This window comes from Haliotis asinina, chromosome 5 (genome assembly GCF_037392515.1).
Source record: "Haliotis asinina isolate JCU_RB_2024 chromosome 5, JCU_Hal_asi_v2, whole genome shotgun sequence".
Taxonomy (NCBI): Eukaryota; Metazoa; Mollusca; class Gastropoda; order Lepetellida; family Haliotidae; genus Haliotis; species Haliotis asinina.
Window position 1 is genome coordinate 58,717,142 of NC_090284.1, and position 18,646 is coordinate 58,735,787.

The 18,646-nt window shown below is 38.4% G+C and overlaps 1 protein-coding gene across 1 annotated transcript; it reads left to right on the top strand.

Annotated features, from left to right (window-relative positions):
- The first annotated feature begins 1,022 nt into the window (after positions 1 to 1,022).
- On the top strand, positions 1,023 to 14,899 carry LOC137284941 (ubiquitin-conjugating enzyme E2-17 kDa-like). The gene is made up of 6 exons (XM_067817021.1): positions 1,023 to 1,156; positions 6,172 to 6,235; positions 7,537 to 7,568; positions 7,819 to 7,896; positions 8,321 to 8,426; positions 13,957 to 14,899. The coding sequence occupies exons 1-6, from the start codon at positions 1,133 to 1,135 to the stop codon at positions 14,094 to 14,096; spliced, it is 444 nt and encodes a 147-aa protein (XP_067673122.1). The 5' UTR covers positions 1,023 to 1,132; the 3' UTR covers positions 14,097 to 14,899.
- The last annotated feature ends 3,747 nt before the right edge of the window (positions 14,900 to 18,646 follow it).

The following is an 18,646-nucleotide window of genomic DNA, read 5'->3' on the forward strand; positions in this document are numbered from 1 at the left end:
ATAACAAATGGCCTCTCCGCATACATGAAGTACCTAACAGGGGTTGAAATGCTGTACCTATTCTCTTGATCTATATACACACATTTGTGTAACTTCAAACGTTAATCCAGCAAAGTTTTGAACTGACTTTTAGACTTTCAAAGTTCATGTCACTAAAACGTGATTTGAGCAAGATGAAACGAACGCACAGAATGACAACAGAAACTGTTTTCTAAACATTGCATACTTTCACAAATATGCTGATGATCGAACGAATGGAGAAGAAAGGATGTAAGATCGCATGTATCCATAATCCTAAACGCCCCCGTCACCTCCGTGTTGAAATGGAAGTTCCTCATCAGAGTTACGGAACTTAACTCCGGTGCCGGGGGCTTAGCCGGCAGGGGGCGTAGCAATGATCCTGTGTATGTAGTTTATGGGATTAATCCGATGATACATATTGTTCACATATTGTGCGATCTTCTTACATAAGACTTTTTAAGCGATCACCCTACTTAATCAGCGATAGGGACCATTTGTTGTTCGGGTTCAGTTCCGCACAATGATACAATATGAGTCTCGTTTCTGGTTCCCCGTCGTGGTATTGCTACAATATTGTTAAAAGCGACGTAAAACTATACTCACTCACTCATTCTAGAATAATCAGAATTACGCCAGTAGCAATAGTGTATTTTCGCGTAGTTGTAGTTAACAATGGTATGATATAATTCCGGAATAATAATAACAAGACTTAATCTCTTATCAGTCAGATCCGTCTTCCTTGCTGTGCAAGTGATGGAGATAACAGGATGTTCAAATATCCGTGGTGTGGCTGAGCTTTCAAGTCACTCTTCTGCAGAGACATGCAGGCACCTCGTACATTCATAATTAATTAAAATTAGACTGTATATTTTGCACATGTGTATTTAAAAGACTTGCGCCATTTGAAGTCACCCCTATACATGTGTAGATCTGACACAAAAATTGACTCGTGGACACTCACTACGCAATAATGTCAATAGACCGGGACGTTATCGTGACTCAATGTCCAACTAAGGGAGGTAACCAGAAATACTATCTACGCATGCGCAGACACCATATTGCATTGTGGAAAGAAAACACACTTACATTTCATTGAAATTTTATCATAATCATGGCTTTGAAGAGAATAAATAAGGTGAGATTGCCATCGTTTTATATGAATGTATGTCTCGTGTGTTGAATTTGATGTGTAAATAATCACATAGACGAACTGGGAAACAAATTCTATTATGTCCTGTTTAGGGTCATTAGCTTACTGTGAACATTGTGCTAAGTTATTGGAATTTCTCTCCATTTGTGGAGGGTTAGTCATGATGAATCTGTTTATTGGTTGACCAGGGTTTGAATTCATAAATCTTTCAATCAGTGGTCAACCATTACCGCTCTAAAAGTAAGCAAATAACGCCGGTCTTTATGTCTTCCCCAGAATTCGCCGCCACCACCGGCTGACATTTTCATTCAAACTGCGGGTAGTCCGAGAAGACAGAAAACGTCATTTAGTACTCAGGAATTCGTACGATAAGCTTATCTTCGTACCATCATATTCCCTACCACCATTGTACATGTTATAAAGGGCATACTATACCGGGGGACACTTTTGCTGATTATATTGTGGGTTTGAACTTCTCATTGATGACTATTTAGTTGCAGTCTCTCATGACAGCCACTTCGTTCATTGTCTGTCACACACATTCACACACATACACAGAGCGAAGTGACACAAGGACAGTTCCATGATTTTATTAACATTTCACTTGTCATTTATATGTACCATTGTACCATTGAAGGCTTATTATCATCAGTTTTTGGACATTGTTTTCAGATTATTGCTTGAACAATTAAGAAATGTGGCCCTAACTTAGAAAAGACAACTCAGAGCACATGTCATCATACAAGTATTTTTAATGTCTTTGTGATGCAGTACGACTTGTTCAAGTAAACACAACTGTTTGAAAACATATAATCCGAAGGTATACGTCTACTCAGTTACAGTTCAGATCTTGTGATGAGCAGATGGTATTAAGTCCATCTGGTTGTAGTCATTGACTGCTAGAATTCCTTGAATTTCTGTTTGCAGTTCTTACTGCTTCTTAGTTTAACGGTATGAGGCGACTAACAGGATCAAGTGCTCAGACTCGCTGACTTGGTTGACAGTTGTCATCGCTTCCCAATTGCATAGATGAGTGCTTATGTTGTTGGTCACTGGATTGTCTGGTCCAGACTCGATTATTTACAGACTGCTGCCATATGCTGCCACAGTTCTTGATACTGATGTTTTCATTTGTCCAGAAATCAACTGTGACAGGTTAGACAGGTCAGACATATATTGCACACATGGCTGAATAATTGTATAATTGTGTGTGCAATGCCTACAAGTCTTTTATATAGTGGGCGATCAAAGAATTGAATTACAGTGGAAGCTGTCTAAACCAGCACTCACTGGGAGTGAAGAAATAATACAGTTTAGACAATATGATGGATTATGGAGCTGATGATACATGTACAAGCCACGAATGGGACTGAGATAATGTTCCTGTGTTGACAACTTGCCAGATTGGAGAGAGGCAGTTTTTGACAACTTCAACTGTATATAAACTTTGCTGAGATTTTGAACACGTGTTGACCCTCTGATAGTTTGTCAGGCCCCACTAAGTAATTGAAGGAATTACAGCAAATTTGAAGGAATTGCATCTCAAATGGATACAAACGCAGCCCACTCGCGAAACAATTGCAGCGATATCGGTAGTTTAGCGGTAATAACAGAAACACATCGGCCCTATCGGAAGCAATGTCGGTAATACTGGAAACACGCTCGGCCATCCTCGGAGATTTTTCGGTCGCGAGCGGAAACTCACGCAGCAAAACATGGCGTCGTTGGAAGAAACACCCGTCTCGGTGAGTTGTGTTTTTAGTTCCCACTATTACGTTTTTATACCTATCCATCTTTGACAACCCGTGTTGAATGCGTTTAGGTGTGAGGTGTTGTCGGGACAATAGCTTATGTTTTTAGGAAAAGATTGCCACTGCAGAACAGTGTCACAAGTCATGCCCCTGGAGATTGTTTACACCTGAACGTCAAAGTCGTGCCGACGATTACGAACATCATGAACGTGCGCCATGAAGAAGTTTATGAGCCATATTTTTTCTTTCTGTTAAGTGCAATTGACAAATTTAAACACATTTTACAAAGAAAATGATGTTATATCTAGCGCACGTTCGTAATCATCGGCACGACTTCGATGTTCAGATGTAAACAACCTCCATGGGCATGACTTGTGACACTCTTCTAGAGTGACTATCTTTTCCTAAAAACATAAGCTATTGCCCCGACAACACCTCACACCTAAACGCATTCAACACGGGTTGTCAAAGATGGATAGGTATAAAAATGTAATAGTGGGAACTAAAAACACAACTCACCGAGACGGGTGTTTCTTCCAACGACGCCATGTTTTGCTGCGTGAGTTTCCGCTCGCGACCGAAAAATCTCCGAAGATGGCCGAGCGTGTTTCCAGTATTACCGACATTGCTTCCGATAGGGCCGATGTGTTTCTGTTATTACCGCTAAACTACCGATATCGCTGCAATTGTTTCGCGAGTGGGCTGCGTTTGTATCCATTTGAGATGCAATTCCTTCAAATTTGCTGTAATTCCTTCAATTACTTAGTGGGGCCTGGTTTGTATTCATCAGTGAATAAATTCTTATTTTAAAGCCCTAGCAGAACACTGTTCTTATGTCTTACAAGTTACATGTTTCTGTAATGAAGATTAATATGTTTAAGTCAGACATTTGGTATTTAGAAACTTCATTTTGTTCAGTGTGGCATATTTCAAGATGACTGCAAACCAGACATGTCCGATGGTCTTGTTTAGGGAGACACATACGTGTGTCTTCAGATTGCACATTCCACATTTTCTAGTTTTGAAATGAAATATTATGAATACAACAGATATGTTGTCAGCCCAGACATTACTTTAGAAAAGAGACAAGGGATGGAACATAACTAGCTCATGTGAACAAGATTAAAAAAACAATGATGGTGATGCACATTTTGTTTTAAGTCATCCATCTTATCTTGTTCCTTATTGCTGTTTGCAATTAGACTTGCACAACCAAAATTTATCGTGTTTTAATTCAAACAGGTAACTTCACAACACATTGCTAAGTATTTAGGATATAAATAGTATTTGAAGCACAAGTAGGTCGTTTGACTGAGTAGGTCATTTTTCAACTGATACAATATCTTTCTGAAATCTGATATATTGGGTAGAAGTTACATGCAGTTTTGTGACTATGCCTATGGTAAAGTTAAAATAGGGAGAATTTTTCATTCACAGCTGCTTTGCTTCGTAAATAATTGATAAACCAGCATATTTTACATGCTGAAATTGTCTTAAAATGAAAATCCCTTGCTATCTAACCTGATTTGGGGATTACTGTTATCATAATCTTACCATTTAATTGTAGGGCCTAAGTATGTAGCAAATGGTTGTCAGTGTCAACACCTACAACGACCCTAGTCAGAATTGGTCATCAGCATCCTATGCTTGTTGTAAGATAGGGCGGATACACTTGGTTGACATGTCATAATATCCCATTTGTGTAGATCAGTCCTCATGCTGATTGTTTGGTCCAGGTTCAGTTATTTACTGACTGCTGCCACGTACTAGTGGCTGGAATATTGCTGAGTGTGACATTGAGCAACAACTGGCTAACACTTTCGTGTTTTTCAAATGACATTTGTTGTAGGCCTACTTTGGACACACGTCTCAAACTGTGAATAGACTCAAGTTTTCAACTTGTGGCTGAAGTCTAGGGCTGTTTTTGACACCGTTTCACATCTGAGTTTTGTTTCCCTTACAATTCAAGCTCAAAAGAAGATGTGGTGCCAAATAGGCCCAGAGTGTGTATTGTGAATGAATATGATGAATAAGACTGAATAATTTATTTCAGTATGGAGGCTGTTGGCCCGTGTACAATAAATGCAATGTGGTAAATGCTATAAAGACAATATGGTTTTAACATATACATAGTTATAGTATGTCTCTTCTCATATTGGATAGATTTACTTTGAGAGAGTGCGTGATTAATAGTTAATTTTTTATGAGTAAATTCTTATCTTTGCATGTTGGCAGCTTATGATATTTTCTCAAAACAGATGGACAGTTAAATTTTGGTAGGTATTTGCCTCTTAAATTTGCATATGCATCAGAAATAAGTAAAAGTAATTCATTTTTAGACATTTTGCATATTTTGCCTGTCGCACTGTCTTCTTTATATCGTACATTACGTAGGAGACGCAATCGTGAAGCATTAACAACAGCAATATTCCTTTAAATGTACATAACAAATATAGTATTCAACATATAATAATGACTTGAATGATTTGTAATAAGGTAGATGTGCTGATTCAGTAATTTTGCTAAACATGTTTTGCTTGCAAAGTCTACATGTCTTTCTTTAAATATAAATGAAATCTTATTTACACATACTTAAATCCAGACATTTTTAACAATATTCATTTTTAAGATGCCCAAATAACAATAATCAAGCTTTTTCAAAAGAATATAAGATTGCTTGGGGTACCTATCAGTAGCCACACATAATAGTTTACACCAGTACCAGATACATTTAATATGGTAGTCAATACTAATGTCTACCACATCCTGCTAATGCTGTGTTACTGGACACATGGTTTCCTACATCTAGTACAAATTTTAAAAATTTAGATTGCTATTTGTTAATAACTTGTCAATCTTGGTAACCCCATACTTCTTCACCGTTAAGTAATATTGGCAAGACAGAGTTTGAAAAGAACTCTTGCAGACATGTTTTGATATTTATGTATATTTTTTCAGCTAATAGGGCTTAGTAGATTTACTGGTAAGTTTCTCATGGACATGTGTGGATATTTACATGTACAGAATACCCATTTGGTAGCAAATAGGGCTTTAGCAACTTTAGTGGTAAGTGTCTGAGGATATTTAGTCCATCTCAGTCGAGGTGAGAACATTGACGGATAAATGTAAGGTTACGTGTCTACACTGACTTGGGTGTTTAGATTCACCACATAAACAGTTGCTGTAATTAAAGATAGACCAGTCCCTGTAATTTGTCCAGCTGTTTCAGTGTTTCTGCTTTGTGTACAGGAACTACAGGATCTGGGTCGTGACCCTCCAGCCCAGTGTTCAGCGGGACCAGTCGGAGATGACTGTGAGTAGTTGTACTGTTTTTGTCCGTGAATTCCTTTTGCTGGTACACAAGGATAAAAATGAGGTGTCATAGAAACAACTGCTTCATTGTCAACTAAGGTACTGTCGGAAATCGAAAAGAAACCTGTTTTTTTTTCTCGTTTGTGTCTACAATTTATGTATTTGATATGCGAATGTTGAATATCTGTTAAGATAGTTGGGCCCAACTACAGTTCCAGTGGTAAGGAGATAGGAGACATGCAAAAGCATGTTTTTTAAGGAGAGATTAGTGCAGAAATGAGCAATGCCGATTTTTTCAGAGTCTAAAGCAACATATTTGGAACAGACCATGGCTCATGCAAATTAGTGTGTGTTTATATTGGATTACAAAGGGCACTTATTAAATGACCATTTTCAAATGAGACTTATCTTCTAGTGCAGGAAAATATAGTCATCGCCTCATCTGTCTGTCCTTCCCTCTGTCTGTCCATCCGTCCATAATCAGTTTGTTTCCCTAGCATAACTCAAAAATTGTTCAATGTCTTTAGACTAAAATTGATAGATATAATAATCTGAACCTGTGGTTGTGCCTTTTGCTATTTACAGATTTTTGGCATTTTATTCTTTTGTTTCATGGAACATTTTGGTGTTTGTATAATGGTGGGATGGGCTTCGTTTCTGGAGCAGAACTAAAAAAAAAATTCAGTATTTTTCTGCAAATCTTGGTAGATATATCAATCAGAACCTAAAGTGGTGCCTTTTGCTATGTACAAGTTTTTGTGATTTATTTTTTTCTGGGTTGCCATGGAAACGTTTCAGACTTAGTCTCAAAAGTGAGAGGTGAGTTTCGTTTCTGGAGCACAAGCTCAAAAACTTCCTAATATCTGTCTGCAAAACTTGGTAGATATGTGTGACATACCCCAAAGTGGTGCCTTTTGCTATTTGCAGATTTTTGTGATTTATCATTTTCCCAGTTTCCATGGAAGCGGTTCGAACCTAGTCTCAATAGGGAGGCATGGATTTCGTTTCCTGAGCACAACTCGAAAACCATTTCATATCTTTCAAGAGATCTTGGCAGATACATGAGACAGATCTTGAAGTGGTGCCTTTTACTGTTTATAGTTAAAAAGCATTTATGTTTTTCAGGATTTCCATGGAAACAATTCAAACTTAGTCTAAAAAAACATTACGTAACAGTCAGGTGATTTGTCCTTTCAAATATGTTGGGGCCAGGGGGATATTGCATCATCTGACAACCTCTGTTTTAAGTAGACGTTAAAGTTTTTCACAGACTGATAAAATGTATCTGTCCTTGTTTTTCAGTATTCCATTGGCAAGCAACAATAATGGGACCAGTGAGTAATCCTCTGGTTTTTTTTTTTGTTTTTGTTTTTTTGATATTTTAGTTTAAATGTCTGAGCTTCATCATGGCAACCAGTAAATGTGGAAATATGTTCTGGGAATGTAACTGCGTTTCAAAAGTTCATTTAATATGTGTGTAGTGTCTTGGACTATTTCAACCTTTGGAACTGTTTACTGAAATACGTACTAAGATGATAGTACCAGAATATGATTTGTTTTGTTTGTTTTTTTTCATTTTTGTAGACTGACAGCCCTTATCAGAGTGGCGTGTTTTTCCTGACTATACATTTTCCAACTGATTACCCCTTCAAGCCTCCAAAGGTAAGCAATGTGATGGTGTACAAAGTTGTCATATCACATCATGCCGTCTAAATTTGAGAGAAACTGTCATACTCATCATATGTCACTGCTAAGAAACATTAGATGAGAGAAACATTAGATTTTTAATCAAGAATATAAGATGCTAGTCTGGAGATATGAAACAGTGAATAGCATCATTTTAGATATCTTCATTTGTGCCTTGTCATGCTAAGTAAAGATACATATTGAATGAACCTTTCCTTTTATCTTGAGTAAACCTATACTTTATCAGGTAAACGTGCAGTTTTCCTACAAAGTAAACACACCTCTGAACAATGTATCAGTGACTGTGTATAGTGAAAGTCATTGTATAGATGGGGTTTATTTTAAAGAAGCTCTCCCAGCTGCTGGATGCTTGCTATAGTGGCTTTGAACGGTTTTGTAGGTTGCGTTCACTACACGAATCTACCACCCAAACATCAACAGCAATGGCAGCATCTGCCTGGACATCCTGAGGACACAGTGGTCGCCAGCTCTCACAATCTCCAAAGGTAACTGGACAAAAAAATTTCGAACTGAGACATTTATGCAATAACCTGTATCATGCTTGAACTTGTTTCACCAAACTTGGTGTTTGTGAACACATAGTGATGAGTTTCATATATATGTTAGGCAGAAAGATATTTTACACACTGAGTGGGTTTGTGCACTTGGAAATAAAGGTTGAGGGTTGCATGGAACGTTCAGGCCATAAGGGCCCATATAGGACACAAGTGACAAAACCATGAATACCACACGAGTAACAAAAGCATTAGACAATGTTAGTGACACAAATCGTACGCGAAGATAACGACAAAACATATACCATGCTAGTAACACGCCTCTAAGGCCACACCAGTAACAAAACATATAGACCATGCTAGTGGCAAAACCCCATAAACCATGCTTGTGACAAAACCTCATAGACCATGGTAGGGACAAAATCCCACAATCCAAAGAAGTGGAAAAAAATGCACACCACAGCTAGTGACAAAAAGCCACACACCATATGAGTGACAAAAACCTGCTCACCACACAAGTGACAAAACGCCCTAGACAATGTTACTGACAAAAACATATACACCACTGTCTTGACGTAAAACACATAGACAAGAAAAACTTTGTGATGGAGTGAGAACCTTTTTACATGCTAGTGGCAATAATTGGCTAAAACATTCACCATGCTAGTGACAATAATACATTCTCAAGTGCAGCAATGGGTACAATGTCTGGTGTCGCCTGCTTTGATATTGCTGTAATTTTGTTATAAGTGGCATAAAATCCAGCTTACTTAGTGCAGCTATCTATTTTTGGTGGAACATGTTTCTGAGATGAGATGTTCCTTTTATACCAGCAGGCTTGATGTGGTATATCGTATATGAAGGCTATTTATAATGCACAGATATGCTGCAAATTGGAGTAGAATATGCATTGAAAATTTCCAATTAAGCTTAAAAAATAATTGTGTACCAACTACGCATGTAAAATGTTACATTCGCAAAAAGTTTAAAACAGGTTTACAGAGTTTTTATGAATTTATGTATTTTAGAAAATTCTTTGCGTGCTGAAAAAGACATTGATTGCTGTCAAGTAATACTGTTTAAGTTGGTTTTGATTAGGTATGACATAAGGGAGAACATACCAGCTTAGTGAACTTACTCAATAAACATATACTTACGTGAGTAAAATGACATTTGTAAACAGTGAGTGATGGAGCATGAAATACCCACTCAACATTCATAGTACCCATTCAAAAAAATACAGTGGATATAGTACCCACATGCGCTAAATCTCATCTGGAGGTCTGAGTGTCTTAAGCAGATGAGATCTCATCAGATGTTGTGACACTGATACCCATATACAGAGATGCCAACCTCTACGATTTTATCGTAGTCGCTACAAATTTTACCTTCAAATTACACCATTACGATTCCACTGAAATCCTATGAAATTTGAATAAAATGCATTAAAATTCGGATATATAGACAAAAACATATATTTTCAACGATGAAATACATTTTCGGACTTCACGTACCTTCCATTCATCATATTTAATGACATATTTGAACTGGAATCATTGCTAGTAACAAACATACTTTTAGCAAAGCTGATTTCAATACCTTTGCGATTTGACACATTTAGTTCCTCCTGAAATAATTTAACCACATGACCGTAGTATCAGTCATATTTTTCTCAGAATCCATCATGATTTTGTTTATTTAGTCGACTATGAATTTTATCGTCAAACTACTAAGTTTGAACATTGAAACTACTATTGGCTACACTTTGGGGTTGGCATCTCTGCATATAGGCTGGCTGACTGCCTTATATGAATTTTAACAATGTAGTTGCCAGTCACTTAAGTAGATGAATGTCATTATGTATAATGGTAATCTGAGTTAAATGTCAACATAGATGTCTACAGGGTGATATCTGCTGACTAGGCTGGTACACAAGTAGCTCAAAGGTCAAGGGTTGTACAGAAGGCTTTCCTCATAAAATCCCATACAAGGGCTTTACCTTAACCAACAATATTGATATCTTGCCACAGAACTGCAGATAATTCATATATCTGTGTATATTTATTCAACAAATCTCACATTTACTCGTTTAATTACAAATCTGGCCCCGATTTCTCGAAACAAAATTATATTTGAGTTTTGACTTAAGTTAGAGTTTTTACTCAAATTTCAGATAATACATTTCCCAGAAAGCACTGAAATTGCTATTAACCTCACAAACAGTAGACAGTTTGAGTTTTGTGAATATATTGCCTAGGTTGTTTGGGCTTTTCTATTTTAAAAATGCAGCTGAGTTTCAGCAGTTTCATATTGTCAAACTCAGTTGGAGATTTGAGTAAATACTTTGTTTCCAGACATCAAGGCCTGGGGGTAGAAAAAAACGTACAAGAATCACTTAAAAACAAATAGGTCTATAGCACCTTGCATACATTAATCAATAACTAAATTTTCATTGCGAATAATAATTTGTCATGGAGCCCAAACTATATGACAGCATAAGCTAAGGATAGACAATGCCTATATATACATATACTATCATAGCCTTAACCACTGTCCAAGATTTACACTAATAGTCACAGGTTGAATATTTGGAAATGGTTGCCAAGTGTTTTTTCAGATTTTTGTTGTTTTTATTATTATTATTTTTTTTTTTTTTCGCTCTCCAAGGAAACATTTTGGACTTAGTCCAAATGGGAGGATAACAGTTCAATATTTTTATGCAAAACTTTGCAGATATTTGAGGCAGGTCCAAAGTGATGCCTTTTGCTTTTTATAGATTTTTGTCATTTTTGTTTTTTCTGCTGTTCATGGAAACAATTTGAGCTTGGTCTATAAGGGGAGATTCCAGCATGAAACTTGAAAACTGTTCAGTATTTTTCAACAGATCTTGAAGAGGTGTCTTATGCTATTGACAGATATTTTGTATTCATATTTTTAGCCCCATGGCATTTAATGTGGGGGAATATAGTCATCGCCTTATCTGTCCTGCCTGCACAGAGCATAACTCACAGAGCATAACTCACAGACCGTTCAATATTTTTAGACCGTTCAATCGTTTTAGACCAAAATTGGCAGACATAGCAAACAAGCTGATATTGTGCCTTTTGGTATTTACAGAATTGTGGCACTTTTATTTTTCTTGGTTTCCATGGAAATGTTTTGGACTTAGTCTAATGGGAAATGTGAACTTCGTTTCCAGAGCATAACTCAAATACCATTCAATATTTGGTAGATATATTAATCAGACCCCAAAGTGGTGCCTTTTGCTATTTACAGGCTTTTGTGATTTATTATTTTCTCAACTTCTATGGAAAGAAATCAGACTCAGTCTCAAAAGGGAGGGATGTGTTGCTTTTCAGGAGCACAACTCAAAAACTTCTAATGTCTTTCAGGAAAATATGGCAGATATGTGAGGCAGACTCTAAAGTGGAGCGTTTTACAATTTACAGATTTTGGGCATTATTTTTCCCAGTTTCCACTGAAATTATTCGGACTTAGTCTCAAAAGGGGAGAGGTGAGCATTATTTCTGGAGCACAACGGGAAAACTTCTTAATACCTTTAAGCAAAACTTTAAGATATGTGAGACAGACCCTAAAGTGGTGCCTTTTGCTTTTTTCAGATTTTCGTGATTTATCTTTATCTGGGTTTCCATAGAAACAGTTCAGACTTTGTCTCAAAAGGGGAGGGATGGTCTTCGTTTGCAGAGCCTAACTTGAGAAATTGTTGATATATTTCAGCAAAACGTGGCAGATATGTGAGACAGACCCCAAAGTGGTGTCTTTTGCTATCTGCAGATTTTTCTCATTTTTATTTTCCCACTTTTCATGTCAATGATTCAGGCTTAGTCTCAAAAGGGAGGGATGGGCTTTGTTTCTGGAGCACAGCTCTTAATACTTTTCAGCAAAATTTGACAGATACGTGAGGCAGACCCCAAAAGAGGACTTTTGCTATTTACAAATATTGGTAATGTATCCTTTTCTGGGTTTCCACAGAAATTATTCAGGCTTAGTCTCAAAAGGGAGGGTTGGGTTTTGTTACCGGAACATAACTTCTGAATATTGTTTTGCAGACCTTTTCAGATGTGTGAGGCAGATCTCAAAGTCCTACCTTTTGTGATTTACAGATGTTGGGCATTTTTATTTTTCCCGGTTTCCATGGAAATGATTTGGACGAAGATGTAAAAGGGAGGGATGGGCTTTGTTTCCTGAGCACAACTCAAAAACCATTTGATGTCTTTCAGGAGAACTTGGCAGATATATGAGGCAGATCTTTAAGTGGTGCCTTTTGCTGTGTACAGATATTTGGCATTTATATTTTCATCATTTCCATGGAAACAATTTGCACTTAGTCTAAAAAAGACATCAAGTAACTGTCAGATGATATGTTCTTTCAAATATGTGGGGGCCAGGGGGATGTTATTTCCATGGAAACGATTTGGACTTAGTCCCAAAAAAATCCTATCAAGATGGATTTTAAGTAACTGTGAGATGATTTTGGAGGGATATGTCATCTTCTGATTATTTTTGTTCCTATTTGTTTTGTGAGGGGTATTAAAATGCGCTCTGCCCGTCTGTATATTCATCCGTGCATATATATCTCTTCTTGGGCAGAACTCTCAAACCGCTCTCTATTTCTTCACCTACATATAGATTGGTCTAGTGGTGTACTGGTGCCTCTGATAGTTTTGGAATTTTGAAAAAGAAATATTTTTGGCATTTCCATGGCAACAAGTTTGACTTCAACTGAAATTTGTGGTAGTGCTCTTTTCCGGAGCAGAACTCTAAAACCATTCACTATTTCATCACCAAACTTACCACGTAGCTTGGTCTTGTGGTATACTTGTGCCTTTTTGGTAATTTTTTAATTCTGATTAAAATATTTTGGCATTTCCATGGCAACAAGTTTGACTTAGACTGAAATTGGTGGTTGTGCTCCTTTCAGGAGCAGAACTTTTATAACTCATTACTTTCATTACTCTCCTTCCACTTTTCTATATACACACCTAAGCATTTGGCACGGTCATAACTTGTAGACATATTCATGAAGGATATTGATGACTTTGTCGTCATGTTGAAATTGTATTTCCAAATAAGATTAGACCTGTGAAGATGTTGGGTAGAATAGGTCTTCAGCAACCCATGCTTGCCACAAGGCAACTATGCTTGTCGCAAGAGGCAACTAACAGGATCGGATGGACAGGCTTGTTGACATGTTGACATGTGTCATCAGTTCAAAATTGTACAGATAATTGTTCCTGCTGTTGATCACTGGATTGTCTGGTTGGGGCTTGATGATTTACAGACTACCGCCATATAGCTGGAATGTACTGAGTGTGGTGTAAGACTTAACTCGCTCGCTCACTCACTCACTCACTCACTCACTCACTCACTCACTCACTCACTCACTCACTCACTCACTCACTCACTCACTCACTCACTCACTCAAGCATAAGTACAAACCTGAGTGAATCTGTTATTACCTTAATGTCGAAAGTTTAATGTTTTTGTTGTTTGTTTTCAGTTCTGCTCTCCATTTGCTCACTGCTGACAGACCCCAACCCGGACGATCCGCTTGTACCTGAGATCGCCAGAATTTATAAAAATGACAGAGACAAGTACGTTCAGACAGCCAGAGAATGGACCAGCAAGTACGCAGTCTGACATGACTATTCCACATCCAAACACAAAACACTCCGTGCCGGTTTTATTTTTTGATTCAACACATTCACACATTAGTACACTATTTCCATCGGTCAGTTCCCTGGGAACTGTTCTTAGCTTGACCCAACCAGCAGTGTTGCTATTTCCTTTATGTGTCTGGTACGTTTGGACCATGTTAACTGGAATGGAGCTGTAAAGTCTGTAGTATTTTATTCCTGCATCAACATAAATGTGCTGCTAGCTCACTCGGGCCAAAATAACTGGTGTTAAGATCCCTCAGTCTCTCATGCATTCTGTCATTTTCTTAAAAGATGCCCTGTGCTGAAGATTATGGTTTATTTGAAATGTTTTCCTTAATGAACAGATTTGTTTTCATGATCTGAAAGTGCTATGGCAGTGATGACCGAAAACGTTTGTGATAGAAAATGAGAGCTGTGGGTTAACTTCAAACCAATCTCAAAATGCATAATTGTTGGTTTTCTGACATCTTGTCTGCACAGCCTACCTGCGTAAACATTAGTTCCTGATGGTTTCACTTCTGATGCTTGATACATAAAATCTGTGTGGGGTGTACTCAAATGATATTTTTGATATTTAGTGTATGAGATATATTATATGGATTCCCCTGTGAGCTGCAGTGTCCTGAAGTTTCATGTATCTGTTAGAAAACAATTTGTAGAGGAAATGTCATTTTGTTTATGCCACTTTCAACTGTTTCAAGTCTCATCCCAAGATTTTCTTCATTTCTTGTGACAGTTTGTAAAAATATTTTGTATATATCATAAATCACCGATTTAATGAAACATTGTCTTGTGTCTTTATTGAGAAGTTCTTACAAGGACAGATTCACCATGGATCTGTTTTATCCTGTAAAAAATAATGACAAGGAGTTGAAAACAAGGCCAGGGTTCCTGTCTGATACAAGTTTAGCTTATCTTTGGTTGCCGGTACAAAGTCATGGTGAGTCATAGTTACATATGCCCGTCATGTCACTTTCTGCAATTTTGACACAGGAACTTTTAGCTGAGGCCATTTACTGACGTGTGGGAATACTGCACTCCCAACTGGGTTATGGAAGGCCAGGACCAGCTACTGTAATGTGCCACACAACTACATGGACATGTTGCCTGAACGTGTTCAGTCACTATTATGATCACCATGTTAAGCAGCATGCACAGACACTGTATTAATGCTTGAAAGACACACATCAAGTAGGCATTTCTAACTGGCTTGTTTGACCAATACAAGGTCAAGACTAACTACTGTTGTTGTGCTTAGACGTCAGTGACTAACTACTGTTGCGGGTATGCATCCCAAACTGGCTTGTTTGACCAATACAAGACCAGGACTTGCTACTGTTGCGGGTATGCATCCCAAACTGGCTTATTTGACCAATACAAGACCAGGACTAGCTACTGTTGCTGTATGCATCCCAAACTGGCTTGCTAGACCGATACAAGGCCAGGACTAACTACCATTGTGGGCAGACATCCCTAACTGGCTTGTTTGAGCAGACTGTAATCAGGTTTGGACCAGACAATCCAGTGATCAACAGCCTGCGCATTGATGTGTGCGGGTAGTATACTATGGCATGTCATCCATGTCAGCAAGCCTGACCACCTGATCCCTTTTATTTGCCTCTTGCGACAAGCATGGGTTACTGAAGATCAAATTTTTGGAGTTCCTGTTTGAACAATATGGACTTGAACTCAGACTTGGACTGCACATTATGTGATAATATTAACACACAAACTCCTGATGGTATGAGGAACACAATACCTGACTTGAATGTTTATGCAAATGAAAGAATGTCAAGTGCAATATATTATCATAGGAATTAATGACTGGGCTTTTGAAAATAGATAAACAAGGCTAAATTGCTTTTCTTATGATACAGATTTATTGACGAGTCGCTTCCTGTTTTAGTTGGTTGGTTAGTTGTGTAACACCACAAATTCCTAGCTACATTGTGGTGGTCTGTAAATAATCGATGGACCAGACAATCCAGTGGTCAGTACCATCAGCATCAATTCGTATATGTGTCAGTAAACCTAGGTCTCCTTTCCTGAAGCAAACTTTACCAAGATTATCCTCATCTTTCATTCTTTAACATTGCACCAAGGTTACCTTAGTAACTTAAAATCACCTTAGACCCATGAAGGTCCCGGGTTGGAATAGGCCTTTAGCAGCCCATGCTTGCCATAAAAGGACACTATGCTTGTCGCAAGAGGTGACCAACAGGATCGAGTGGTCAGGCCTGCAGGCTTGGTCGACACATGTTATCGGTTCCTAATTGCGCAGATCGATGCTCATGTTGTTGATCACTGGATTGTGTGATCCAGACTGGATTATTTACAGACTGCCGCCATATAGCTGGAATATTGCTGAATGCAATAGACTAAACTCACTCACTCACTACAATCACCTGAGTGCTCTGTGAAAGGAGTCCCTGGTCAGCAAGCCAGCTCACCTGATCTTTGACAAGCATGGTTTGCTGAAGACAGTTCTAACCCATTTTCCAGCTTTATGGTAGATGTGAATGCATTCAGAAAAGTAATTACTACTCACTATCCGTATGCACTTATGCACTACCCAGAGGCTGAAAACTGACTGCAAGAAAGTGGGGTATGTAAAAGTTACAATTTACTATTAACATTTGAATGATTTTAGTAACTGATTCTGAAGAAAAAACTTATAATCCAACGTTGGAGTTTGTTTTAATTTTCTGTTCAGTACATTATTTACGTTAATTAATGAAAACTTACTCCACATGATCTGTTCAGGTTATTGCAGAACAGTGACCAAAGGGTGTATGTGTTTTGGGTGTTCATGTCGCTGCGAGTTAAACCAACGAAGCGCTCATAAAATATTACCAAATTACACTATTATGTTGGTCAATGAGAGAATAGAGTGAAGATGAATCGCCAGTGATGGGTCAACAATGATGACATTCCTCGTTAACAGACGACGAACGGAAAAGGACATATGAGGTCTTCTGTCGGCCAGTAGATTTACGGAATTTACAAAACCAGTAATCACTGGAACGATTCTTCATAGCTGAACCTGTTAAATGTATATATAGTCAGAGTTTTAAGCAGCTTGTACAGACACAACATCAACACCCGAAACATGCACATCGAGTCTTAAATGTAGCCAAGTGTTTGTAATCTGACGACCTGTCTGTAGTTTCGAATGTCTTAGCGCTACGAATGCTTTATGGTACGCAGATTCTTCCTATTGGTTCTCAACACCATGCAAATGCTAAAGAACGACCAAACCCGCCATCACATCGGGCCTTTTTCCCACCGGAACAAGACATATCGGAAGTACTGTGAACTTACGCACTCTGTGGCAATGTGATGTGAAAAGGGATTTGAAACCTGGCGTTTCTGTGGATATATCATCAGCGAATACGGGGAGGCTCGAAACCCTTGAACCCTCACTTTTGAACATTTCGGGCTCCTCTTATGCATACAGTTTATGTAAATGTGGTCTATGCAGAACACAAAGGAATGCTTGTGTTTTTTTGTCCAAATGTTTCACCGGGTTATGGTCACAGGCCCTCGTGTCATTGCGAGGATTGAAGATTCGGAAATCTAGGCCCAGGCCCAGATCATATAGACATTGGATTGTCAATATTGATGTCTTTAGTGAGTCCCTCTGGTTTGAATCCCTCATCTTGATAAAGCTGACCATCCGACGGAAATGGGATTCGAACTCACAACAAGTGGTTCATGAATGTTTGTTAAATACAATGACTATGCATAGGTGAGGTGAAATTGCGTTTCAGTACCCGTTCAAGACTGTCTAACTTACATAGCGTGTGCACTAAATAGTTCAGCAATATGTTGGCGGTGTGTGACATATACAACTCGGATGACATGGATCACCCGATCCCGTTTGTCCTCTCACAACATAAAGGGGTTGCTGAAGATAGTGTTAACCTCGATGGGCTCGTGTGTGTTTATATTCGTATTATACTGTCCCAGAGTTAGCAGGTCGCTTTTTACCATGGGTGTCCGAATTGGACACGGCTGAAGTCATATCCGTTTCAACCAGCCCTTTTTTGTCCCCTTAATCCGGAGAGCCAATCTTAGTGGTAGCAATTACCATCTCCTGGCGTCTTTTACTATGACGAGGCCCGGAATCGAACAACCGACCTTCCACCCTCCTGGCAGACGCATTGTCTCGCAAACTAGAGAGGCGGTATTTTGATGTAGGCCTGTAAAGTGTAATGTTTGCCCATAGAGCAGAACTATATATACATGCACCTAACCTCAGTCTGTATAAGTACTGCCCGTAATCCGACACCGACTATAATGGCGCGTCACCGAGGCTGCTTGTGTCACGAATATGGACCTCAACTACTGTAACGTATTCACGTACTCCACAGTCACTCTCTTCCTTACACGGCTGCCTAATTTGATGTCAGTCATTGCGGCGAGGTATTAGCATGTATTATGCATTTCGGCTCAGTTGACAGTGTATAAATTGTATGGAGTGTATGAAATGCGTACAGCCCACTGGGTGTAATCAGTGCAGTGTGCGAA

Bases quoted from the DNA above. Each gene is read 5' to 3' on its own strand.
- LOC137284941 (XM_067817021.1), top strand. From the start codon at position 1,133: ATGGCTTTGAAGAGAATAAATAAG. The intron at 7,569-7,818 runs GTGAGTAATCCT...TCATTTTTGTAG, and splicing joins AAGCAACAATAATGGGACCA to ACTGACAGCCCTTATCAGAG. The intron at 8,427-13,956 runs GTAACTGGACAA...GTTTGTTTTCAG, and splicing joins AGCTCTCACAATCTCCAAAG to TTCTGCTCTCCATTTGCTCA.